Source organism: Eublepharis macularius, chromosome 2, assembly GCF_028583425.1.
Source record: "Eublepharis macularius isolate TG4126 chromosome 2, MPM_Emac_v1.0, whole genome shotgun sequence".
Lineage (NCBI taxonomy): Eukaryota > Metazoa > Chordata > Lepidosauria > Squamata > Eublepharidae > Eublepharis > Eublepharis macularius.
In genome coordinates this window covers 190088980-190115454 of record NC_072791.1, presented here as the reverse complement: position 1 = coordinate 190115454, position 26475 = coordinate 190088980, and the positions used below count along the sequence as shown (strand labels likewise).

The window sequence follows — 26475 nt, the reverse complement described above, 5'->3', positions numbered from 1 at the left end:
CTGCAAGGCCGCCTACATCATTCGCCTCCCCGCAGGCGAATGGCGCGGGCGGCCTCGCAGCTGCCCGCACTGCTTTCGCCTGCCCCGCAGGAGAGGACAGGGGGCAGCCGGCTTGCCGGGCACCCCCTGCCCTCCAGGGCAGGCAAAAGCAGTGCGGGGGGCTGCGAGGCTGCCCACGGCATTCACCTCCCTGCAGGACAGGGGGCGGCTGGCTTGCCACACACACCCTGCCCTGCAGGGCAGGCAAAAGGCAGCGCTGGGGGCTGTGAGGCTCTCCGGCACTCCGGCAGCTAGGATCTGCTCCTGGCGCCCCCTCTCTGGCGGCTCCGGGGGCAGACTACCCCCCTGCCTCCCCCAGATCCGGCACTGCACTCAGCATGGTGAACAAAATCAGTGTTACTACTCAAAACAGTTAGGGAGCTGAGGCTGAGAGGAGTGGCTTACCCAAGGCCGCCTACTTAGCTCATGGCAGTAGTGGGATTCAAATCAGCAGAGTGCTGACCTGCAGCCCATCCACTTAACCACTTTGCCACAGTAGCTGTTGGACATAGTGGGGTCCTACTAACATTCACACAACCTCCCTGAACCAACTTGTTCAATTTGTCGGTTCTCACATCTCGCTTCTTGTACCACTGCTGCCTGGCCAGAGGAACAGTATGGTTGTGAAGAGATGATGCTCTCAAGAAAGCATTGGTCTTTTGGGAAGTGGGCTATGTGACAAGCAACATCTTACTGGAATCTTCATCTACTGGAACAGGGGTTTGTAGAGTCTCATGTTGTATCCTGGCTTCTGCTGTTTGGGGGGTTGGAGAGCCTAGCAAAGGCTAAATTCCTTCCAGACAACAATTTAGAGTTTTCAGTTGTAAGAGCAGAAACAGGTAAGTAGAATGGTGATACATAAAACATTGTTGATCAGGTGGGCTGGTCTGACCAAAGAAAGCAATGGAGACACAGAGCTGGCCTCATATTGATTCCATATCTGCCTACCATTTACAGTGCACATCAGTGTCCTGCAACTGTCATCTTGATGAGTGTTGCCATCCCACAAGCAAACAAATAACCCCAAAGAATGCCTTATGAGAAACTCTTCCCTGAGTAACTATGATATCTCTTCTCCTCTTTTCCCCTCCCATTGTCCTCCCCAAAGGCTGTCAGTCAAGCAATTTAGATTAGTATCATGGAGAGATCATAGGAGTGCTACATGGACTCCTTCCTGTCTCTGGCAAACTTAAAAAAAACATTTTAACAGAAAATGGAATTATTGTTTGCTGTAACATGTCTAATAATTGTGTTAAATTAAAACTATAGAATAAATATTTGAATTTAATCTCCTGATGAACAAAAAATTCCTCTAATGGAGTGACATTCATACCTTTTCATAGGGTATAAGTTATCAAAAGACCTGGATACATTTCAAGCAAATACAGTAGAACCTATCTGGCAACTAAGAGAGGACTTAAAATACAGACTGTCAAAAATACAGACCAGCTGTGAACAGCATCCCTATCCAGAATTCCCAGATGCAGTGTTAGAACAGGTTAGTGATCCAGGCTTTTTCCATTTTTCTACTTTACGTTGTCACTATGGATTTGGGTTGGTTGATAACAATATTCTTCCCCCTAACATTATATGTAGTGGGAGGATAAGGGCAAGTTGTGTGTAATCGGCATGTGCAAGTTAGGGTCGCCAGGTGCCTGGAGAAAAATGTCCTGTCCCTTTAACAGAGGCTCAATAGGATGTTATTTACCTCCATGAAAATCTTCAGCTACCCATTTCCACACACTAAGCCTCTATTAAAGGGAGTGGACATTTTTCTCCAGGACTGCTGGCAAGCCTATATGCAAGTTTGTGCTATCTAACATGGATCTAGTTTTATTTCAGTTATATTTAAATAATTTATAGTCTGTCTTTCTCACTGGGACTCAATGTGGATTACACAGAGTAAGTCAATACTGTCCACACGATGGGGCATCCAATAAACAATGCAAAAGAATTTGGAATATAGAAATCTGGAACTAACCAGAAATCTACAAACAACTGGAGCAAAGTGTTAACATGATGTGTTAAACAATGCAAAAATTACATAGTGGGATCCTACTTACAGCAACAGGCAGTACAGGCAGTACAAGCTACACATGCAAGTGTAGACTACACTCCCTAAAGCTTTACTCAAATAACTTTCTGGACCATTTTGCACAGTACAAACCCTATTATTTGTGCAGAAAAACCCTCTTGAATAATTCAGTTTTGCATAGTTTGTGGAAAGCCAGGGAGTGGGAGTCTTCCTCAGCTTCTGGAGATTGTTCCTTAGGGCACAGCAATTCCCTGCCCGTTAATTTCCCCCACCTGTTTTTCCTTTTGGTATTTTCCGTTCCAGTTCTTATTCCAGGATTTGTACAAATGAGGACCAATGGTCTCTTCCACTAAATCCAGGCAAAACCAAAGGACTGTGGCAGGAGCTGTGCTCTGGGAACGGACACTGCAGCTCACGCAAGAGGAAGAAGCCATTTTGCCCCCTTCCTCCTCCTCCTCACTGCAGCCTCCCATTCCATGTGGCTGTTACTCCAAGGTCCTGCCAGCCCAGGAATAAACTTTCCCAGGGTTGGAATGGCTGCACGGTAGGGGAAGGAAGCGACGGGAGGTCATATGATTGCCAGGGCTTTCTACTGATAGATCACAGGGTCCAAGCCATTTATTTGAGGGCCCAGGGAGGAGAAGTTGCTCTTGTAATGTAACTACCTATGCAGAGTAGTCGGCCAAATACTTTGTACTCAGACTACTGTGCTGACCTTCCGCTCCTTGTCTTTATATGGGAGAAGAAACTTGTTCTTTGGTGCCATCGCAGGAGATTTCTGGACCTAAAGTTGTTGTTCATATGGGGCTGACTAACTGGGTGAAAAGCTGTGGTAGAATTTTAGAAACCCTGGCCATGTCTACATGTTCATGCTTTAAAACCATCTCTCATATAATCAGGTCGAGTCAGTGAAGAAACAACAGACACACATTTTGGAAAGGCTTCACCTTGAAAGAAAATCTTTGGAAAAAGATCTAGAAGATTGCACAGCTGAAGTAAGAATATTCACAAAAATTTGCTTCATTGGTTTCAGCTGTGTTTAACCAGAACTGTTTGTCTTCTACCAGTGACCTCTGTTTTTTTTATCATAGATATTAGCACGGTCCTTTGAAGAAAGGGCTGCGCTCTTTCACAATATCCCTCCACAATTATTGACCTTGGAATGCCCCTATCCTGATTTGAAGGACTCCATTTTTATGGAATTTCATAAACTTGCTGAAGAATATTGGCTGAAACTCCAGGAGGTGGATCAAGAGTTAAAACTCATGTCGAGGTAATGGTTGTGTTTCTTTAAGGACTAAGCAAAACGTTTTGCTGTTGGAGCATTTGATACTGTGCTTGTGTTTATCAGGGAAATGGCTTTTTTTTTTTGCTTGCACAATGCATAGTTGAATCCCTGCCCAGCTTTATGGATTAAATAGTCAGTAACTGTTTGCACAGCTGAGAGAATGGAGACTGCCCCTTTCTAAAACAGCTTGTCTGACACAATAAGCAAAAATGTTTGAGGGGTTAAACCACCAGAAGCATAGGCCGTGGTGAACATTATCACGTGCTATATGTGGATACAATGCTTTACATTTTTTGTCCTCTTTATGATGACACTAATTCATACCAGAATGAATGTTTTCATTCAGAGATATCTGGAGCAGTCTCTCATACAGCTCTTGAGCCCACATCTTTCCACAAATTATTATAAACTCACTTAACATGTCCGTAGACAGAGGAGACAGAAGGCCCGATTCAGGGATTTGTGCCCTGCTCAAATGGCATTCTATGCTACGCAAGTGAGGGAGGCCAGGGGAATAATCCTGTTCCGTCTTGCTGCTTTTTTCAGCTACTCAATCTCTTTATCTTTCTGCCCCAAATATACACCTTACAATGTTTTTATGTGAAAACAGAACCCTTGCAAGCTTTATACCAACAATCCATTTCCATGGGCATCTCTTACTATGTTTGCAGCACTCTGTGGTTCTACAATAGCCTGCCTTCTTGTTTAAAAACTAGTAAGAGGGAAGATTTACACCAGGTTTCCAAATTTCTAATTCATATATTTCCTAAATAAATATGCATACTAGTTGATGCTTATAATGATTAAAACCTATGGGTTTACTGCCGTATGACATAGGAACATAAAGATCTTGCCACTGTGGAGCATGTGCTAGTAACATCTAGATTAGATTACTGCAATGTGCTCTGTGTGCAGCTGTCCTTGAAGACTGTCCAGAAGCTTCACTTGATACAGAATGCTTCAGTTAGAACACTGGACTGGAGTGGGTCATAGGAGCCCTATCAGTCAGTCTTGTTTCTTCCATACTGGCTGCCAGTTAGTGTCTGGACCTAATTCAAGGTGCTGGCACTTACCTTTAAAGCCCTATACAGTCTGGGCCCAGCATACTTTAAGGACTGTCTACTTCCATTTGAACCTACCCACCCACTCTGGTCATTTTTGAAGGCCTTGATATGGGTGCCTCTACCATCTGAGGCTAGATGGGTGGCAATGCAAGAAAGAGCCATCTTGGTCTTGGCACCAAAAGTTTGAAACTCGCTCCCCAGGGAGATTTCTCTCTATCACTGTCTTCTGCCAGTGGGTGAAGAATTTTTTGTTTGGATAGGTGTTCCCTCATGAATGCTTATTAGCCCTTAGCCCTGGTTGCATGTTTATATGTGTTTCGTTTAATTGTGTTAACTATTTCTATACATTTGTGTTTTAAATGATGTTTGATACCTGGGGGACCCTGTTGGGTCAAGAGGCAACATAGAAACGCTTCATTCACTGAATACGTACCTTCTGGTCCAGCATGCGTGCATGCGCGCACGCATGCACAAACGCCCTTTTGGACTTCTAGTGGTGCACATGTGAAATTTGGACCTTTGGATGCCTATTAAATACATAATTCATTTACAGAGACTTTTGCAAACAAACATCACAGGAGGGACAAGGAAGAGTTGTAGCAGAAAGAGACCTGTTGTAAATCATTCAGATATGTGTGGGAGCCTATATATATATCTAATTTGTCCCTGTATGAATTAGGTCATTTTCACTGTGTGGAGATGTGAGCCCGAGGAAGGAGAGGACTAGACTTCTACGGGAAAACACTTTTTAAAAAAAAAACGTAGAAGTGACTTAATTCCAAAAGAGTATGGTTGGTGCTTTGCCACAGTTACAAGTTAACCTCATTTACAGGAAAGAATGCTTGGGGGTGAGAAACATATTCTGGGAAGGGTACAGCTCTGATTCAAGTGCTTGCAAACAGTCAGTGGGTGATATATTTTGCAAGAGGTGAGGTAGGACAAAGAGAAGCTCTAGAAGCGAAGACCTGCTTTTTTGTTTTCTGTCATACACCTGTAACGGAATTTGTTCTGAAAAATGTATTTCATATTTCATGTTTATGCTATTCTCACAACATAAATTGTGCAAAAGCCAAAGAAAAATAAGTGTTTTTTAAACCATTTTTTTACAACTTAGTAGAAGAAACAAACCTAAAGTATTTACTTAAGAAGTTGAACTTACAAAAGTTGCCTCAGATGATGTTACTATTTCATTTGGCATCATGTTAGAAATGTTTCACCGTAATAAGCATTTTGTGCTTTGTTCAGAAATGGAAAGCGTATGCCAAATTATTGGAAATATTTTTTGAATGTGGTTCAGCAATTTTAAGTTTAAAAATATTATAGTTGTTCTCTGCTAAATTGGCAGTGGCATAAAGCTTAATGGTGTACAAATAAACTTGTTTAAAGTTCTAAACACAATGTATTTATATGTAATTTCCAGTACAATCAAAAGGCTGAATTTCTTATAATACAGAATGGGAATGCAAGCTCCTTAACAGATATTTTGCACTGATGTCAGCATAATAAACTGAGAAGCTCTAGGGATAACAGCTAAACCATTCAGCTGAGAACAGTCTACCCTGTTGCACTTGTGGAGAAAAGCTGTTTTAAACATTACTTGAGCCTCGTCAGTCACTTGCATAGTTTTTTAGTACCTCTTCTAACTGTTTCACCTGCAAAGGAATTCCCTTGTGGACAGAATGGCAAATACAAATTGTGCATGCGACCAAGATCCATATTTTTTAACATTTCAACTTGCTGTTTATAAACTACGCCAAAGATGGGCTAAGATATTTTGGTGCTCTAGAACAGAAAATGGAAGGGGTGTTCCTTTGAATGTTAAAGCTGAAGCCACTAACTGGTAGTTATTTCTAACGGTGTGCACCCCAAAAAAGTCTGGGTAATCCAGGTCCAAGTTTTAAGGATTAAAAAAGAATCTGAGATCCCTGAAATACAGGTCAGATTCTCAGATCAGGGTTAGAGAATCCCAGATTTAACCAGTCATCACTATTCCCTATGGGGGGAAATGTTTGGGGGACTGGGGGGATTTTCAAGCAATCTCCACCACATTTGCAGGGAACCCACTTCTGATTGTCTACTAAAGACACCCCAAATCTCAGGAGAATTGGACCCCTGGACAAGCTGTCTCCAGCCACAGTTCATTGTTTCTTATGGAGGAAATATTTCTAAGGCTTTTAAATGCTGTGGCTCTCCCTCTGATTGGGATTCTCTGGTTCAACATTAAAATTCCCTTGCAAGCTTATTGTCAAACCATAGAATTCCAGTGTCGAAACAGAGAATCTCAATAGAATCCCTATAGTGAAGGGGGGGGGCTTGTCGAGCCCTCAAGCTTAAAAGGCAGTAGCAGCAGCTTGAAGGGGATCTTTTGGAGCTCCAGGGGGGGGAGGGGCAGAATGAGATGGGAATCCACTCTGCCTGCTTCCTCCTTCCCCATTGTGCCAGCCTTGTGCCCCTCTCTTGCAGAGGTGCAGAGCTTGGCTCCATTTGTACCATTGCCTCCTCATTTGTGCTGTTGCTCTGCCTCTGAGGTTGACTGCAACAGCTGCCTACGGCCAGATAATCTGGCCCAGTGAGTCTGGGTGCCCAGATCCAATCTGGGGTTCTAGCATGTGATCTGGCTTATCCAGATTAAGCTGGATCAGCATAAATCTGGTCTTTAAGATGGTTGCCAAACCCAGTTCACACGCCCCTAGTTATTTCAGCTGGATCCCAAAATCTTTGGCCTGCAGCGGAATGCCTTGCTGTGCTGCAGTTGGCTGTAAGTCTGGCTTGTCAAGACCGAGGAAGAGAGGGTAGGAGATAGAAAAGCAGATAAGAAGATGTGGAGGTCAATTCAGAATGGGAATCAGAACTGGAGAGAGAAAGGGCATATTCTGCCTGTCTTCATGAGCAGGTACAGTAATTTCAGTGGAGATGGAGGAAGGTTCATGAACAGAAGTGACTGACAAAATCAGGGAGATCCTATTTCAGTAGTGGAAGAAGGTTTAGGAGCAGAACCAACTACAACAAATGGAGGTGTTTGCATGCATGCTTTATGCACCTTAGTTTGCCTGAGCACAAATAGGGGAACCAGCTGAAATGGATGCAGAACTAGGATCCACAATGGCATTGAGCCAACATTTTGAGATCTGTCTGTCCATTGGTGAATTTTGGATTGTAATTTGAGGATCTGAGACCTCAGGGGTGCAAGAGTCACCATAGGCCAGTTCAGACTTTCTACTGTAGAGGTGTAGGTAGGTGATATAATGGGGAAGGGATATGTGAATGAATTAATTTGGCTGGCAGACATGGCTCAGACTGGTTGATGGTGGTCAGATATGCTGACAGCCCTCCCTGGGCTAGTGATTGAGTTATCAGGGAATCTTTGTTGTGCAGAAGATTTTGAGAGCTTTGGTTATTATCCTGCAAACTTGGATGATTACTCATGGCTATGGGTGTTAGCAGCTTTAGAGGGCCACACAAAAGATCCTTAACGACCTCTTCGAATTCTCAGGCAATCAAGTTACTTCCTTTTGAAAACACTTGGAGAATCACATTCCTCAGTTGAGAGACCCTTCCCTGCCCTGATATCAAAAAGATTGAACCATGCCACAGACTTCAGAAGGCCAGAAGATCTTGGGATGTTAAAAGACACAGGTCTGTGGGTGTGTGGGTGGATTGGGGGCAAGCCATTTTTCAGGAAAAAAATTACTTGACCAAAAATAACATTCCCCAACTGTCTGATCAGAACAAAAAATGTCCAGAAGGGGAGAAAATGCTGAAAGCAAATCAGGGGCAGTCTTTGTCAATGGGCAACAGGAACAGCAGCCTGGCTTCCACACTGGAGTGATGATGGTGGTGATCACAGACGGCCCTGCCCCCTTGACAGATGAGAGAAAGAACTTCTGATGACTGCTCATGCCCGTCCTGTCTTGGACGATGGCCTGGGGAGAGCAGCAGAGATTCTGTGGCCCCATCCTGAATTTTTGGCCAGGGCCCCAGAATCACTAAGATTGTCCCTGGAGTGGATGCTTGTCAGCTAAACAGGGGAATGGGAATTTAGCTCACTCAAGCTCCTGGTGACTAGAAGAACTCTGGAGAGAGAGTAGGATTCTCAAACTATTTCTTTTTTGGTGATTTCTCATAGGTCCCCAACTTGTTTATAAGATAACATAAGTAAGAGTGCATAAAGTTTTCTTACTTGAAAACAGAAAATAAGCTAGTAGTGTGTGTGTGTTATGAGCTGTCAAGTCACTTGAGACTTATGGCGATGCTATAAATTATCACCTCCAAAATATCTTATCATTGACAACCATGCTGAGGTCTTGCAAACTGAAGGCCCACAGCTTCCTGTATTGAGTCAATCCATTTCATGTTTTGTCTTCCTCTTTTCCTACTGCCTTCAACTTTTCCTACCATTGTTGTCTTTTCCAGCAAGTCTTGCCTTCTCATTATGAGATCAAAGTACGATAGCCTCAGTTTTGTCATTTTGGCTTCTAGGGAGAATTCAGGCTTGATTTGATCTAGAACCCACTTATTTGTCTCTTTGGCTGTCCATGGTATCCACAGAACTCTCTTCCAGCACCACATTTCAAATGAATCAACTTTCTTTTTGTCAGCTTTCTTCATTGTCCCACTTGTACATCCATACATAGTAATGGGAAATACCATAATATCTTAATGTTGGTCTCTAGTGACACTTCCTTACTCTTAAGGATCTTTTTAGTCCCTTCATTGGCTGCCCTTTCAAGTCTCAATCTCCTTCTCATTTCTTTGTTGCAGTCACCCTTGTGGTTGATGATTGAGCCAAGGAATAGATAATCAACGATTTCAATTTCTTCATAGTCAGCATTAAAATCACACAATTCCTTGGTAGTCATTAGATTTGTCTTTTTGATTCCAGCTGTAATCCTAAATTGCAGCTCAAAAGGGCCACTAAATCCTACCCCAGTGTCACACCTCTTAGGTGCTTTGCCAGTGTAAGTTATGGTGGTGTAAACTTGGACAGTGTATGGGGCGTGCCATGGCCAGAGCTGGACTTAGTTTCCTAAGTCTCTCCACCCACAGACACATCCTCAATGCTGGTGCAAGTCTGTGCCACCAAAAACCTTGGCAGAACTCAAATTCACCCCATAGTCAGTAGTTGGCTGTGTCTATGTGTGCCATGTACATTGATGGGTCATTGTGGACTCTGTTTAATAACTGCAGCACGCTGATAGTGTTTCTGTAATTTCCTTTCTGAGGAAGGGTCTTAAAATGCCACCTAGTGACACTGTTGTCACTCCCGCATCAGTACTCCCCCAGAACCACCACCATCTTCTCCTAACTGAAAAACCCCTGACAAACAAAGATGTCTTGTTCTAGCGCGTCTTCACGGAAGCAATGCTGCTACCTTAGTCACAGAATAGGGCTGGTCACAGCATCAGGGTAACGGGGAGAGGATTACAATGGAGTATTGTGAAAGATTGTAAATACTGCAGTACACCATCAGATAGGTGGCTGAAGCCAAGCTTTCTATGGCCATTAAGCTGCAAGTCTCACTTTCTGCAATGATTGTTTTCAGAGTAGAAACTGACACAGTCATTTTCCAGGTTGCCTATTAGGACTGCTTGTATCTTCTGCTGTAAACAGAAATTGGGGGTTAGCAAAAAATTTGACTACCAGCTCAGTAGCTGAATGTTTCTGGTACAACAATCAACAATGACACGGTTGACATATGGGGAAGCTGACATCTCAGTTGGAGTTATTGTTGTAGCTTGCCTGGCTGCAAATTCAGTGAAACAGTGCATCAGATTTACATTGTCCTGCCTATTATAGAGGGGTAGCAAGGGATTACAGCCTGGGAGGGCGACTTCCCTTAGGAGGCTTTTTATGTTCTTTAGTGTGTACAAAGCCAGGGATTAATTTACGGTAAATCTGATTCAGAGGAAAATAAAAAGCAGCTGCCTGAGAGGGTTTGTGTACAGGAACATGGCCAAGTTTCAGTTCTGAAATCAAATAATGGTGCTAGATTTTTTTTTCCTAGTGGAAAAACGATAGCTATGTTGTACAATGGTGCCAAGTTGAATACCTGAAACATATTTCAGCAATGATGGAGTTTTAGTGAATTCCTGATATGTACAGGGTTCTTATTTTTTGTAGTGGCACTTTCTCAGTTGGAAATTTCAGTGGATGAAGGGTTCAGGGGAGACAGATAACATACAAAACCTCAAGGCACATAAACAGGACATGAACTCGCAAAATATTAACATGACAAGACTGTTCTTCCTACCAGCCTCTGAGTACCAGCCTCGCACAAGGCCCTTGAGTTCAATTTGCCTCAAAATTTATTTCTTTCACTTTTATCCCAGCCGTCCTCCAAGAAGCTGACATCGGTGTTTTTAGCCTGATAGCGATCCTGTAACATAAATTAGCTCCACCAAAATCAACACTTACTTTATAAAGATCTGAATAGGCAGGTCTTCAGAAAGCCGCTGTATTTCTGGCCTGTGGCCTGGATCCCTATACCTTTGCTCTGTGCATACTTTTCTCTGGGTACTGCAAAGGCAGTCCTCCATTGCAGAGCTTGCTTCTTCTCGCACTTGGCACTTTGGCCCTCAAATACCTATCGTGAGAAGAAGTGAGCTGTCCAGCAGAGGACTGCCTCCGCAGTGATCAGAGAAAAGCATATTCAGTGCAAAGGTATTGGATCCACACCTGTGTCCATAAACGGTGCCTTTCCTGCACTGCTCCTATTATACTTGCAACCTCTTCCAGTCCCCCTGGGTAGTCAGAGGCCCCCAGCATCACTCAGACACTTAGCTAGTATGCTTTTCCTCTTGCTTATTTAGCTCTACTTTCCACAGGTCTAAAGGTGTGCTTTCACTTTTGAAGCGGCATGCTGATGGTTAGGAAGTCAGATTTGTATCTGGTTACTCCTCCAAGCCATCCCAGGGAGATATGAATAAAACTTGGCTATGCTGCCACTTGGAGGAACTTGTAAACTATTGCCATGTTACTATTGAACCCTCTCAAAGATCCTTGCTAGTCTCTAGAGCTACCACTTGCATGAGTTAATACACTAGTCCTTTGTTCATAGAGAATTAATCCAGCCCAGCAGTTAGAAGGGTCATATGCCACTTTCAGTGTACCTGTGACTTCCCTTGGGTCAGTCACAGCTTCTCGGAGGTCTCTCAGCCCCACCCACCTCACAGGGTGATTGTCATGAAGATAATAATAACACACTTTGTAAACCGCTCTGAGTGTGGCATTAAGTTGTCATGAAGGGCAGTATATAAGTCAAATGTTGTTGTTATTCCTGTTGTGTTCAAATAAACTTCAGTCATACATGTGTATCTTGATTTCTTTACATGCATGTGATACGAAACCAACTAATTCACATTCCCCATGAGATTGTACCTTCTTAGACTGTAAGTAGAGGGGTTGTGTGATTGACGTCTTCTTTGCTTGAGTGCCGCCATTCATGTGGTGTTAGCATTTTGAGGGGGAGGGGGTTGCAGCCTTTTCACCTGATGTGCTAGCTTTCCATTTCATGGAATTTTTTGAAATAGGGAAGCATTCAAGCATGTGGGTCCCCTCCCCCAGGTTTCAATGTAGTCCTCTGGAGGGGAAGCACTAAGTATCTGGCAAAGTGTTTACTGCTATTTGTATTAGGAATGGAAACATTTCTCTCATTCCATTTCTCTGGTTCCCTGGGTTCATAGAGCAGCTGCCTGTATGGAATATGAATACATGCAATGAACTGTGATCAAATAGTTGTCGAAATAGGGTAATCTCTTGTCTAAAAAGTGCTATCCAAAGGGCTGAGCAAAAATGAGGAGATGATGTTTAAATGCTTCCACAAGTAGCGAAAAGTCTCCCCTTCCTATGCGGTGGTTTTGTGGATACTGGAATGGAAGGGGACAAAATTGTAATGTCACTTTAGGACAAATGAAACCCATTTAGAGTGAGTGCAATGCTTCCCATATAATTGCTGCAGCAACAATAGAGGGGAATAACATTCATTTAAGGGTTGGAGGTGGGCCCCTCTGACCCACCCTCCTTTGGTCTCTAGGTTTGGTGCACACAGCCCCATATTGCATCTGTCTTGTAGAGTTGCTTGAAGATAATTGATTTCAGCCAGGGTTCTTAAGCATTCCATTATTCCTAACGTTTTAAGGGCTTTAATCTTTAGCACATTTAGAAATAGGTTCCAGTGAAATGATAGATCTTTCTTCTGTATAGAATGTTTGGTGCTGATGTGCCTGTTATTGAGCTGTTTTAGACACCACCTAAATAAATGAAGATAATGACCACTGGTTTGGTTCTCTGAAGCCTAGGAAAGTAAATGTTTTTGTAATTTAATTTGTTTTTCTCCAAGGCCTGAACTATTTTTGTGTGTGTGTGTGTGCGCATGTGATCTACCAGGATTCCTGGAATGCACATGCTAGAGTGGCTTAGCAGTTGCTACTAAATGATCAGGCTTTCACAGTAATGAGCAGTGAATGCATAATGATAGGATGGGGTAGGCTTGTCTTGCAGTCAAAACACATGAGATTAAATACCTACGTTCAACTCGTGTTCTCTTACCTAAAGGTTTGTCGGGAAGTGTAGGCGTCCTTGCAGCTTAAAGTTTAGCATTTACAGAGCAGCAGGGAGAAGTGCAGGTGTCCTTGCAGCTTAAAGTTTAGCATTTACAGAGCAGCAGCAGAGGGATGTGCGGGGTCCTTGCAGCTTAAAGTCTCCCAGTGCAGCCAGGCATCGCTGTGCAGGGCCAGGCCGGGTGAGGGGAAGGGAAAATGCCGTGATGCACCTTGAGAGTGGGAGGAAAGGCACCCCACGCCTGCACTTCCCTCCTCGCTGCTCTGTAAATGCTAAACTTTAAGCTGCAAGGACGCCTGCGCTGTAAGTGCTAAACTTTAAGCTGCAAGGACGCCTACACTTCCCGTCAAACCTTTAGGTAAGAGAACACGAGTTGAACGTAGGTATTTAATCTCATGTGTTTTGACTGCAAGACAAGCCTACCCCATCCTATCATTATGCATTCACTGCTCATTACTGTGAAAGCCTGATCATTTAGTAGCAACTGCTAAGCCACTCTAGCATGTGCATTCCAGGAATCCTGGTAGATCACATGCGCGCGCACACACACACAAAAATAGTTCAGGCCTTGGAGAAAAACAAATTAAATTACAAATTAAATTACAAAAACACGAGTTGAATCTAGGTATTTTGTCTCGTGTGTTCTGACTCTTGGTAGTATTGTGTGTGTAAAGGATCTAGGGGTCTATACACTGAACATGAGTCAGCAGTGTGATGTGGTAGCTAAGAAGGCAAATGAAATTTGGGGCTGTATCAACAGAACTATTGCGTCCAGATCACACAAAGTGATGGTATTGCTTTACTCTGCTCTGATTAGATGTCACCTGGACTATTGTGTTCAGTTTTGAGCACTGCATTTTAAGAGGGATATAGACAAGCTGGATCATGTCCAGCGGAGGGCAACGAAGACAGTGAGGGGTCTGGAGGCTAAGTCCAATGAGGAAAGGTTGAAGGTGCTCGGTATGTTTAGCCTGGAGAGGAGGTGACTGAGAGGTGATATGATAACCATCTTCAGGTACTTGAATGGCTGTCATATAGAGGATGGTATGGACTGCGGAGTTGTTTTCCGTTGCTCCAGAAGGTCGGATCAGAACCAACAGGTTAAAATTAAAACAAAAGCGTTTCCAGCTAAACACTAGGAAGAACTTCCTGATAGTTAGTGGTCCCTCAATGGAACAGGCTTCCTCAGGAGGCTCTCCTTTGGAGTTTTTAAGGAGAAGCTAGATGGCCATCTGAAAGCAATGCTGATTCTGTGAACCTAGGCAGATCATGAAAGGGAGAACAGGAAAGGTTACATCAGTGCTTAGTTCTCGTGGTACTTTCTCACATGCTCAGGGTAATGCTGATCGTTACTTTGGTGTCAGGAAGCAATTTTTCTCAGGCTAGTTTGGCCAGGGATCCTGGAGGTTTTTTGCCATCTTTGGGGCATAGAACAAGGGGGAACTGGGGGTGTAGGGGGAGGTAGTTGTGAATTTCCTGCATTGTGCAGGGGATCGGGCCCTGGAGATCCCTTCCAGCTCTATGAGTCAAACTGCGGATGTATTCCAGATTATGTAGTGTATTCACACAAACTGTAAGCCAAAATATGTGGGAAATGTTGGGAGGTAAATCAGTATTGTGGGGAAGCTTGAAGAAGCAACTTTTGAATAGAAAAAGGTGAATCAAGGTCTTGGATTGATGCCTCTCTTGTGACTGCCAGTGTGATATAGTAGTATCTGCTTAGGACCAGGGAGACCCAGGTTTCAATGTCCACTCAACCATCAAGCTCACTGGTAAACCTTGGGCCATGCTCTCACCTATGACATGGGATTGCTGTAAGGATAACATAAAGAGGACTGAAAAATCATGTATGCTTTCCTGGATTCTTTGGAGGAAGGACAAGATAAGAGTTAGATCCTGTGAAAAATTTCACTAATGGAAAAGGAGTGACTTTGCCTATTTCCTCCTCCCTCCATGGACCTCCAACTCTTCCCTCATGTTGTTTTTTGTGGTCTCCTATCCCCCAGAAACAGCATTTGGGGGATCGTTTTTGGCTGCAGCACATGGAGTGAGAAGTCCCATTCCAGCAATGGAGTCAGAAATCCATTTTGTGGAAAATCCTTTACATCAGCTGAGATTTGCCATGAGATCTAAGCCGTTTCCTGGAAGTAAATCCTGTAGATTTCTATGGGACTTAAAGCTGTGTTTTATGGTAACCTGGAAGACTCTCTTAAGCAGAATATTAGCCTTACTGCAGCTCAATTTAATAGTACATTCATATTTTAACTTTAGAATGCAAACAATAAGAAAATAATTAGCAGTCTGCACAGCTATTCAAAAGGTGTTGAAACAGAAAGCCACTAAAACCAATGAGGACAACCAAAGACTTGGCAGCAGTTTGAGATGCCTGCTTTTAAAAAAAAAATTCATTGAGCTATCATTTTGTATGGATCCGGATTATATTTCAATGTTGACACTAAATCTGACCCCAATTAATGTTGTCACTGGATTTATTAAAATGTAATTAAACAATCTGTCATGATGCTCCGTGCACTTTATGTGCAGGAAGATATATTGCTTTCTGATGTTTTGATTGGAAAAGAACTCCTTGTAAACCTTCTCATTTTATGTTAGAGAGCCATTATGTCTGCCCTTTAGTTTAATGTGTTCAGATTTAAAGTGCAAGTATATGAAAGTTGTCATAGCAGAAGATTTTTTTTCAGCTTTCCCTATTGTGTACAAGTCTTAATTTATGGACTGTGTTTTAAAACTGCTCACCTGTTAGGCTTTATATCTTTGTGCTACTTAATTTGCATTTCTATTTTGAGGGAAGAGAGAAATCATCCTGCATTCTTATTGATGACACTGCAAGACATCCGAAATTACTAAACGAGGATAAGCTTTTTTTTAATGTAATTGATCTGTTGAATTATCATTTGCTATTGCAATGTTTATCTAAGTGCTAATTAAACATAAATATTTTCAGTTGTGATACTCGTGTTGGTGTGAAAAGACTAGGGGTGTGTGCGTATAAAACTAGATGCATCTCTTAACATGGGGCTCCTATATGTCATATTCTCTTGCCATAACTTTCAAAGCATCTATAATCTTTTAACATCACATTCTGATTTTTTATGAATTCCCACCACTGAATTCTCCTGCTTCATATTATTGGCTGCCATTGGTGTGGAAACAGAACAAGCAAGTCCGGATCTCACATATGATGAAGTGAGCTCTGACTCACAAAAGCTGAAATAAATTCTTAAAGATTCCTCTGGACTCCTGTTTTGTTTAAATAAATCTGTACAGATGTTATAGGGGGTTGAAGGACAGCCCCGTTTTTAATACCTTGTCTAGTTCTGCCTCGGCATATAGTATTATAGTCATGAGAAAACATTACGTTTCTTTCTTTTGCAGATAGAAAAGCTATGCTTGGATGGTTCACACATTAGGTCCAGTTCTTATCCCAAGGTCTGCTCTTGATAGTTACCTTATTTTCTTGCTTACATGTACTGTACTGAATGAAGGAATAACTTGATTGACAAGACCAGTTGGATATGCCAGCCATAAAAAGCTTATGGAGAAATATAGAATTCAGCTGACTGTTAAAAGATGCCTGGTGCCCACATCAAACCTTACCTTGCATTCTCTCTGCTCCGGCATCATACATGTTGGGCTGGTCTTTGTATGTCTTCTGAATAGCTGAGCTCTGGGTTTCTTAGGCAATGGCATATCTTTGAAACATTCTGTGCCCTCCTACTGTACTAACCCATTTGGAAAGGCGCTGTGGCTCAGTAGCGAAGCATCTGCTTGGCATGCAGAAGGGTCTCAGACTGAAAACCTGACACTGCCAGTTCAGAGGACCAGGTGATGTGAAAGATTTCTGCCCATGATGCGGAAGGGCTGCTGCCAGTCTGAGAAGACACCTTGATGGATCAATGGTCTGGTTCACTGTAGGGCTGCTTCTTGTGTTCGTGGTTTTATATATCACTGTAGCCTGCTGCTCAAGTCAGAGTTCTGGCTCTGGTCCAGAAACTATTCTTGGCTTCTGCAGGAACTCTGGTTTCAGTCTGCTTTCTAGATGGATTTTATTGAGTTGTCTTGAGCCCATGGCCCCTTCTGTTTGGTCCGTGGCACCTCCCAGTCCATGTCTAGTGAATACTTTCTGAGAAAAATGCACCCAAGCACTGTAAAAGAAACAAACTGCAGCCTATAGTTATTCCTAAGGAGAACCCTTCCGTCTTAGTAATGTCACTTTTGTGTTCTAATTGACTAACTCTTTTTGAGGCTTCCCTCCTTTCTCATTCTATAGTATTTCATTTTATGGTACTCTAACATCCAGACACCTCCTCTGCATGGATGGAAAGCTTCCCAAATGGCATCAGTTTTGCAAACAAAAAACAAATAAGCCACAACTGCATTCTTCTATTACATATCGGTTGTAAACACAGAAGATGACTGTGCAGGGAGCCAAGATCTACGGGTGTCAGCAATGAGCTGCCAAACCCTGACAAAGGGAAAACTGTGCATCTTTCCAACAATGATGCTCTAATAAAGTCACAAAAGAAAAAGTGTTTTAGATGCCGGAACAGAGAGAGAGAGAGAGAGACATTTTTCTGTTGCAGTCAGAATAAGCATTCTACTCATTAACAAATATGAAGACACTAGCTAGGTGGACATGGTTTTCTAGAATTTTATTAAATGTTATCTTTTATTTAAGTGACTCCCAGTGTTTTAAATAGTTGGAAAGATTGGTTGCCCCTTGATCCCTTTTTGCTGGACCTATAACAATGAACAGCATTTCCCCTACTTTTTCACCTTTCATGTTCCAGGATAAAAACCAGACTTCAAAAGCCTTGGCTAGAAATAAAAAAATGCATTATAGACACCACCCAGAAAAGCTCCTAGGAATAACTGATTTTCATTTATATTACATCATTGTCTCATGAAATAGTATGCCAAATATGAAGGGCCCTGATGTATGTTGTGAATGAAGCTAAGGTTGTTGGGTGAATTCCCATTTTCCCAATTCTGACAAATGAGCAAAGCACATTAACTTGTAAGACTTTGAGTAATGATTATCACACATCTCAAACGTGATCATGCTAATGGTTTAGAAAACTGACACTACAACATGTGGTGTTAATTCCTGGAAAGTCACTTTGGATATTTGATGTTCTGTTATATGTCTGGAAAATACAAGCAGGCAATAGATCTTCTCTTCTCTGAAGTCCACAGCCACAGCAAAAGGGAGGGTGGAGACACAGACCTCCTGACTAAATGTCAGGAGCACTAAAGGAGAAATGAAAGGTAGGGATGTGTCATGACTCCCTCCAACCAGCTCAGTGACTCAGCCTCAGAGTCCTCAGGGGAAGAGCTAGGGAGCCAAGACCATCAGCCAAGGAGGACCAACAGGAGCAGGGAGAGCCTAAGATTGCAGAGGTGCTGGCTGATGATGTCCTAGTAGGACCAGAGGCTATCCTGCTGGAGCCTACAAGGGAGTCCTCACTGCTGGCCCCTGAGATAGCCATCAGGCCTTTTCTGAGTAGGTCTTGAACTCAGGCTCATAGACCCCCAAGACCTGTTCCCACCTTGGAGGAATGGGAGCTGAAGAAGGTCCAGGCTGAGGTGGCCCAAAGGAGGCAAAATGCCAGTCTGCCTGCGTGCAACCTCACCCCAGAGCAGAGCAGTGAGAGTGATACTTCTTTGCTGGATCCTAGCCAAAGCTCAGCAGAGCTTCAGCACCTGTCAGTGCAGCTGAGCCTGATCACATCCCAGCCCATTTAGGCTGAGGCTTGGTAAGGCTACCTTGCTGGATCAACTAGTTCACTAGGCACAAGTGCTGGGCTCCAGCTCCTTGCTTCTGGCTCCAGTCTATGCTCCCAAGTCTCACTAGCCAAGCACGAGACCCACACCAGGTTAGTCTCAACCAGGCCTACCTGCAGAACACATGGTAGCTAATCCAGACACAGATGGAGAAGCTGGCTGCAGAAAATGAGGTGCTAAAGTAGGGTTCCTAGGTGGTTTGCCCTGGTGCCATTCAGTGATTGGCTACCACCATCATACAACATAGGCAAGTGTATGGTGGACATACTCCCAGCAGGGCACAATGACACCATTTCCTTAAGTGACATCATCACTCTGGCCACTGGAGTGTTCACGCTTTGTAAAAAGTGGGAGCACTCCTGCAGCTAGTGCGATGATGTCAATTCCAGAAGTGATGTCATCATGCTGGAGCCAGGAGTGCATGAAGTTTGTGCAGCTGGTGAGTACCAGGGCCCTCCTCCCGCTGGGAGCCTATGGGGCCTGGCAATCCTATATTAAGGGTTCTAGTGAGTCTTTTGAGCCAGCAAGATGTACCCATACAAGAAAAGCTCCAGTAGCAAGAGGTGCTGCAGGTGCCTACATCTGCCCCCCATAACAATGAAAATGTCCAGTCAGTGTACTAGAAAAGTTTGAAGGGGATACCAGAATGTTTCCATCCTTCCTGGCACAGTGCAAACTGTATATAGAGCTGCAACAGGATAGTTTCCCCAGTGATCGCACCAAGGGCTGCTTAAAGGAGCCACAGCCAAATGGCAACACCCTTGTTGCTTGAGAACAGTTTCCTTCTGAGAGACCTTCTGGGGTTTGTGGCCCATCAAAGACCATGCTTGCTGACCCCCCCCCCCCAAAGGAAAGTTTTGGCTGTGGGCTACATGTCGCCCGTTGCTCCTGCCAGACTGAAAGAGCCCCACTGCCCCGGGCAGGCTAACTGCCATCCTTGGATCTCCTTTCCCCAGGTGAACCCACGACCAAAACTGATCCCTGAAGAGAAAAGCTAGCAAAGGCAAGCTCACCTTTGCCTATACTGTAACAATCCCAGGCCTTATGTGGTGACCTGCCCTGCCCAGGCAGCACTGTCCGTGGGTCAAGAAAACTTAAAATCCAGCATGACCCAGAACTCAATTGTCTGTCCAGTCATGACAATTCTGTCATCATGGTCTGTTTGTCTCAGAGAATCATCTCCCTCCCCCCTTCATTCTTTTGCCCAGGCAAAATGCAAAAAGCAAAACAAAACAACCACCACAACAAAACCCCACACTGCTGTGACCAGCTGCAGCTTCATAGTGAGATTGTTTTGGAATGCCTGCCTGCTGCCGCCTGCTGCCAGGCTGGTTCTGCTGGGGTTCTCTGGTTTGGTATTAGTTCTGTTGGGCTTTGTTGGTTCTTTTTGATCAGTGGTTGCTTTTGTGTATTTGGCTAAGGCTTCTTTGCACTGCAGAAAGCATCAATCCCCCCCCCCCCCACAAACACACCCATAGGAAGCAATTAAGAGTAGCTGGAGGCACCTTGTACAGGGACCTGTACAACTTGACCCCTTGACCCAATATTTTTGAAACTTGAGGGATTTTTAATAGACAGGCAGCCACTCTACTGCAATTTTAATGTCATTAATTTCAAAATCAGCCTCTCCAGCCCCTGAGAAATATTCCTCCATAGGGAATAATGGACCTGGTTAATTTAGGAATTCCAGAAAAAAACCGGTTCTGAGCAGGGCTTTTTTTTCTGGGAAAAGAGATGGTAGAACTCTCTATTATCACACATGCATGCACAAAGCGAGCGTGCGTGATGACGTCGCATCCAGAAGTGACGCCACTCCTGAAACCCAGCACAATGCATTACGACGAGATAAATGTTAGTAAGCTTGGGAAATTACACTGTTATGAGAAAGGGTTTGTTTCCTTTCTGTATCCTCTACAAAACGTGAAATCTTCCATTCCCTTTCCCAAATATTTCATTTCTTTGGAATCATATTTTAAAATATGCAAGAAGGAGGGGGCCTCTAAATATCCAAAACCCATCTCAAAAATCTAAATTCTAACAGATTCCCTCTGCCAGTGTAGGAAAAAAAAATCCAAAATTCTTTCCCAAAATTCCACAGAGTCTGAAATTCCTAATCTAATGAATATTGAATTTTCAAATTTTCAGGGGCACACTTAACAAAAAGTAAACCCATGTTCTCTTATTGTGTCTTTGTTTGTATTCCTCTTGATTTTATGATCAGCCTTCATCTTAGGAAGGGTGTGACACTTAAAATAATTCCTGGAATAGCAAGAGAAAGCGGATGCTTTTTGTATCCAGAGTTCTTCATGGATACACCATTATTTATTTTGCTTGGCAGCAAGCTGTTTCCTTTGTTATATCAGTGGTTGCTTTCTGATCTGCTGTATGCGAGGCCAGTTTAGTGGTAGTGGTTTTTCCTTGAAAAAAAAAATCTGCTTTTTCAATGGAATATTAAGCAGAGTTTAGAGCTTGTGACAAGACAGTTTGTATTTTTCTAAGTCTCTTTTTTTAAAAAGGGAAGCTAAACAGTTTCAATCTAAGCAGAACTACACCAGGGTAGTACTTCTGTTAAAAGGATCCCTGTAGTTTCATGTCATCCTGCATCTAGCAAAAGGTGAGGACAGTTTAATATTTAATAGTAGTCACAGCAGCTCCTTTATCCATGATGCATTTTCTGCTTTACCATTTGCTCTGCTCTCACACATACCAAAAAGAAATACTCATTCAGCTTTCCGGCTGCAGTCTGCCACCTTAGTTTGGACTGATTAAAAAATATATTGGTTACAAGAGAAGTTACATGCAAGTAATGATATAGGAATTAGTTAGCTTTTCAATTCGTGCTACATTGAAAGCTTGCAGAACTGCTTTTCAGAACTTTTCTCTGGACCAGAAAAGAAAGTTACATGTGTATTGAACATAGGAAGGACTGTTCTTAAAAATTTATGTTTTCCATAAAAGACATCAGTACAAGGTGTTTTCATTTTGCTAGAGCAGCATCCTATTATATCTTTGCATAAGGCTATGATTGATCAGCTTCAAAAGCAAAACATTACTATTACTCATCTATTTTATGCTGAAATCTAAAATTTGTTTTTCCCTTTCTACTCCTTCAGGAATTTCCAGTGGAATGCAGAAGATCTCTGGGTTTATCAGGTGGTGGTTAGTCAGTACCCAAGTAACCTTCAGGGCAGAAGAACACTCTACTTAGATATGTTGCAGAAACTTCTTTCTCACAAGACTAGGCAAAATCTAGTAAGTGGTAATACTATTTTAATATTATGATGTGCAGTTAGATTACATTTTCAATAGAAAATGATTACATTTTCAGTAAAGAAGTAATCTTGGAGGTGTCAGCTAGGAAGTAGGAACTGGGGGCAGGCCTGGCCACCTCCTCTGCACCTAATCCCGGCCGAGTGAAGTGTGGCAGGCATTGCCGCCTGCTCTGCGCCTGTTCCTGGCCGGGTGAAGGGTGGGCAGAGATTGCCTCTTGCTCTGCGCCTGATCCCAGCTGAGTGAAGGAGGGGGGCATGCATTGCCACCTGCTCTGCTCCTGATCCTGGCTGGCTGAAGGCAGGGAGAAGGCATTGCCACCTGCTCCGCACTTGATCCCAGCCACATGAAGGGGGGACGGGCATTGCCACCTGCTCTGTGCCTGATCCCGGACAGGTGAAGGTGGGGTGGGCATTGCCACCTGCTCTGCTCCTGATCCCAGATGGGTGAAGAGGGGGGTGGGCATTGTCTCCTGCTCCACTCTTGATCCCAGCTGGATGAAGGGGGGGGGGCATTGCCACCTGCTCCATTCTTGAACCCAGCTGAATGAAGGGGGGCAGACATTTCCACCTGCTCTGCTCCCAGCTGGCTGAAGAGCGGGGTGGGATGCCACCTGCTCAGCTCCTGATCCAAGCTGGATGAAGGTGGAGGGCAGGCAGTGCTGCCTGCTCCGTGCCTGATCCCAGCCTAGGCTTCCTGCCGTGGTGCACTCTATGGAGGTCTGGCTGCCTCATCTGGGCTTCCTTCCTCATTAGCGACTTCTGGTGGCACACCAGGGTAGGAAGTAAGTTATCTTAAATATGCTTAGCCTTTTATATAGTAGGATAATTTAAGTAAGCCATACCATGTTACTATATCGATATTAAAGGTATTTCTTCAATTACGTGTTTCAATTATGTAATTTTCAATGATATGATTTTATATATCCCTCCTTATTCCAAAAGCTCAAAAATCACAGCAACATCAAAATACTTGAAAGCAATAGAACATTCAAATAACAGCTTTCCCTCAAGCCAATTCCAAAACATGCAAATACCATCTAAGACAAGCCTATTGTCCTGTCCCTATGTTTTGTTTGATATTCTATTGTGAAATTACACTGTTCGGTTATTATTTTTTGTGGCTAATTGAATTAATCCATGAGATTACTCCAGAAAGAGAACTGCTTATTTCCGTACATTGCAATAATTCTCTTTCCTTCCTTTGGATAATGCTTTTTCATTCCTTTGGTGCCTTGTGATGGTGACCTTTTTAAACAATGGTGTCTTTTGGATTGAGTAGTGGAGAGATTGCTATAAGGAAGGTCATTTTCATTTTAGGTTCTAAAGGCTTTGTTTTTAATGGCTGTTTTGAACTATCTGGATTTAGATTATAGTGTTTATAAATTAAGATAATTATGATGTTTACTTTTAGGTTGCTCATGAAAGGGCTTGGGATCAGTATCATTTCACTAGGAATCAGTGGAGAGCATTGATGTTCAACTGGATCCAGGCTAGAAAAGCATTTTTACTGAAGGCGGTAATGACTATTGCGGAAGCTTGTGCCGCTCATGAGACAGACATTATGTTGGCTAATAATAGAAGAAAACAACAGGAAATATGTGCGGATCTCAAAGAAAAGGTAGGCTCAGTTACATAACCACACATAAATCTATGTTGCTAATTGTATCCTGGCTTGTTCAATATTTACCTGAAGAAAAAAATGTTGCCAAAGCTTTAATATGGTCTCTCCCCCGGAATGGATAAAGATTGTCCTATACTCACAGGTATTAGTCTGCTAATTCTTCCAGACAGCACTTTTTGATTACATGCCTTTGAGTAAAAGAAAGTCCTTGACATGTTGTGCTAGGCAATTTTGTAGACAATTTACTTTTAATTTATTTTCTTGCATTTTTGAGACTGAATATTAATAAATCTATTTTCCTTGGTGCCATGTGCTAACATATTCTTGTTCTCACTTCTTAATCACCCCTCTGAGAGTTAATATTAGTAGAGCACTTCCTGGGCTGTGCTCACTCATCCCCACCCCCACCCCCTGCTGCCCCAATAACAGACATGCTGGAATAATGAGGCTGCAGTGAAAGAGAGGGAATAGGTGAACTGACTGATGTGTGTCTGTACCAGAAAAGTATACACTTCAGGGACAGAAAATGTAATTCTAGAGAATGAATTGAATCACATATTAATCTTATAAGTAAGTAGAAGTAATATACCAAGGGGAAGTGTGTGGAGAAGAGGGAAGGATGAAATCTAAAGATGTGTTGGACAAAAGCATTCATTTGAAAAATCTAATCTCTGTCCAGAAAACGAGTCTTGCAGTTGCCAAATGCATGATCAGCCAGAATCAATAAACAGCTAATAAACATATTCTGGATGCTTTAGTAAATGCTTCTGGCCTTTTACCCTGTATTCATCTAACTTGTGCTTTCAGTATATCAGCACAGTTTCTGCTATATTTGCTGCTGCTGTAATATGATTTAAATGTGATGATGTAATATGATTTATGTATATGTGAACCTGACAGTTCATTATCATAGACCCGTGGGGGCTGCAAGGAAGTGCGGAGGGAGGAGGGTGTAAAGAGAGAGTGCATCTTGGTCACCCTTCCCTTTCCTGTAAGAATACTTTCACCACCTCTACAAATTCTTGCCAGTTGCACTAGTAGTCACCGTTTTTTGGACAAAGAAATTACAATCACCTGTGAGGAAAAAAACCAACATTAGGCCAAAAAAATTGTATGTGTATTCATTCAGATCACACTTCTCAATGTATGTCATAAAGTTAAACAAATGGCATTATATTCTGGTGGGCAGTTCAAATCCTTTAATGGATTCATTTTAAGTTCTTAATTGATCTGCAACTTTACCAGTGAAACTTTGCATAGAGTATTAGGTAAGTTCTTAAAAGTATTTGGGTAACCTGAGTTCAACTTGTGCAAATATAGTTTATTTTAAGTAGTTTAAAATTTTATTTTAAACATTTCTATCTCATCTGATCTCCTTGGACCAAAGGCAGTGAACAATGCAGCAGCCAAGCTGCAAGAATATATAATAGCCCACTTAACAAAAATGAAACAGTTTAAAATACACAGATTACCTCTTTTAAAACATTCACATTTAAAACCTCTAGGATAAGCAAACTCACAGCTGAGTCTGCTAGAAAAATTCATCTTTCACCAAATGCTGTCTGGAATAAAACTGCCTTACTTACTTTCCTAAATGTAGCAAGTGAAGGCACCATACTCAACCGCCCTGGCAGGCCATTCCAAAGTAAATAAAAAAGCCTGTGATTGCCCTGTAGCTATACAGACAGTCCTAAGGGCAGGGCATCTTCAGGAGGAGGCTGATGGAAGAATGTAACAGGAACAGGGAATATAGTGGGAGATGTGGTGAAGCCCTAGGCTGTGAAGGGCTTTAAAGCACATTGAATTGGGCCCGGGAGCAAAGGGGTAGGCAGTGCAGTTGATACAGCACTGGAATTATATGTTCTGAGCTGCTGACCCTAAAAAAAGGACCGGCTGCCGCATTTTTAGAGTTGTCACTTACCCAGTAATGACTGAAGTCCTCATGGTGATGCTCCCTGTCCTCTACTCTTGCTCAGTGGTGTGGGGAGAAGGGACAGCATCTGGAAATCATTTTTTGTTTCAGAATAGTATGTGTTGTCATGAAACTTTAGGAATTTAAGAAATCTCTGTGGTAAGACTATAATGATTTTTGAAATTCCTTGAGTAGCACAATGTCACTTCCTGTTTTGACACAAGAAATGATGTGACACTCTAGGAATTTCAAAAATCTTTCTGGTTTTATGGTTTCAAAACAGTGACTTCCAAGAATTCTCCACTCCTTATTGCTCCTAGGGATTGCCACCCAAGGGCTGGTATGCTTACACATTATGCACCGATTCGAGTTTCCAAGACATCTTCAAAGGCAGCTCTCTGTAGAGCACATTAAAATCGACCAATCTGGAGGATATGTACCATGGACCAACTGATCCTGGTCAGCAGGATCTAAATAAGGGGGCAGTTTACATCTTAGATGTAATTAAAGAAGGTGCTCCTAGCCGAAACATTGATTTACTTGTCTGTTAACAAGACCAGGCACAGAAGCACCTGCAGCTTATTAACTTGAGCTATGGCAGAAAGCTTAACTCTGTCTAGGTCTGACAAATCAATACCAGCCAAACATTCTAACTTATCAAAGAACATCACCTCCATCTTGTCTGGATTAAGCTTCAGCTTGTTTACCTTCAGCCGCTTGACCACAGCCTCAATACATTTGCCCAGCTGCTTCCAGCAGATCGGACAATGAGATACAAGGCATATTAGTGACAACCTACTCTCATGGTCTTACATAAAGAATGCTGGGAATACAATGGCTGCTTGAAGTACCTTACACAGCAGGTCCCCGCTAGCTGTTT

At 42.8% G+C, this 26475-nt stretch overlaps 1 protein-coding gene across 1 annotated transcript in view; it reads left to right on the top strand.

Annotated features, from left to right (window-relative positions):
- Positions 1–26475, top strand: part of CCDC148 (coiled-coil domain containing 148) — a 164965-nt gene that overhangs the window by 59685 nt on the left and 78805 nt on the right. The window contains exons 7-11 of the mRNA XM_054972437.1: positions 1383–1537; positions 2974–3069; positions 3166–3347; positions 21904–22042; positions 23474–23680. Of these exons, the coding sequence (XP_054828412.1) occupies positions 1383–1537; positions 2974–3069; positions 3166–3347; positions 21904–22042; positions 23474–23680 (779 nt within the window). The remainder of the gene's footprint in view (positions 1–1382; positions 1538–2973; positions 3070–3165; positions 3348–21903; positions 22043–23473; positions 23681–26475) is intronic.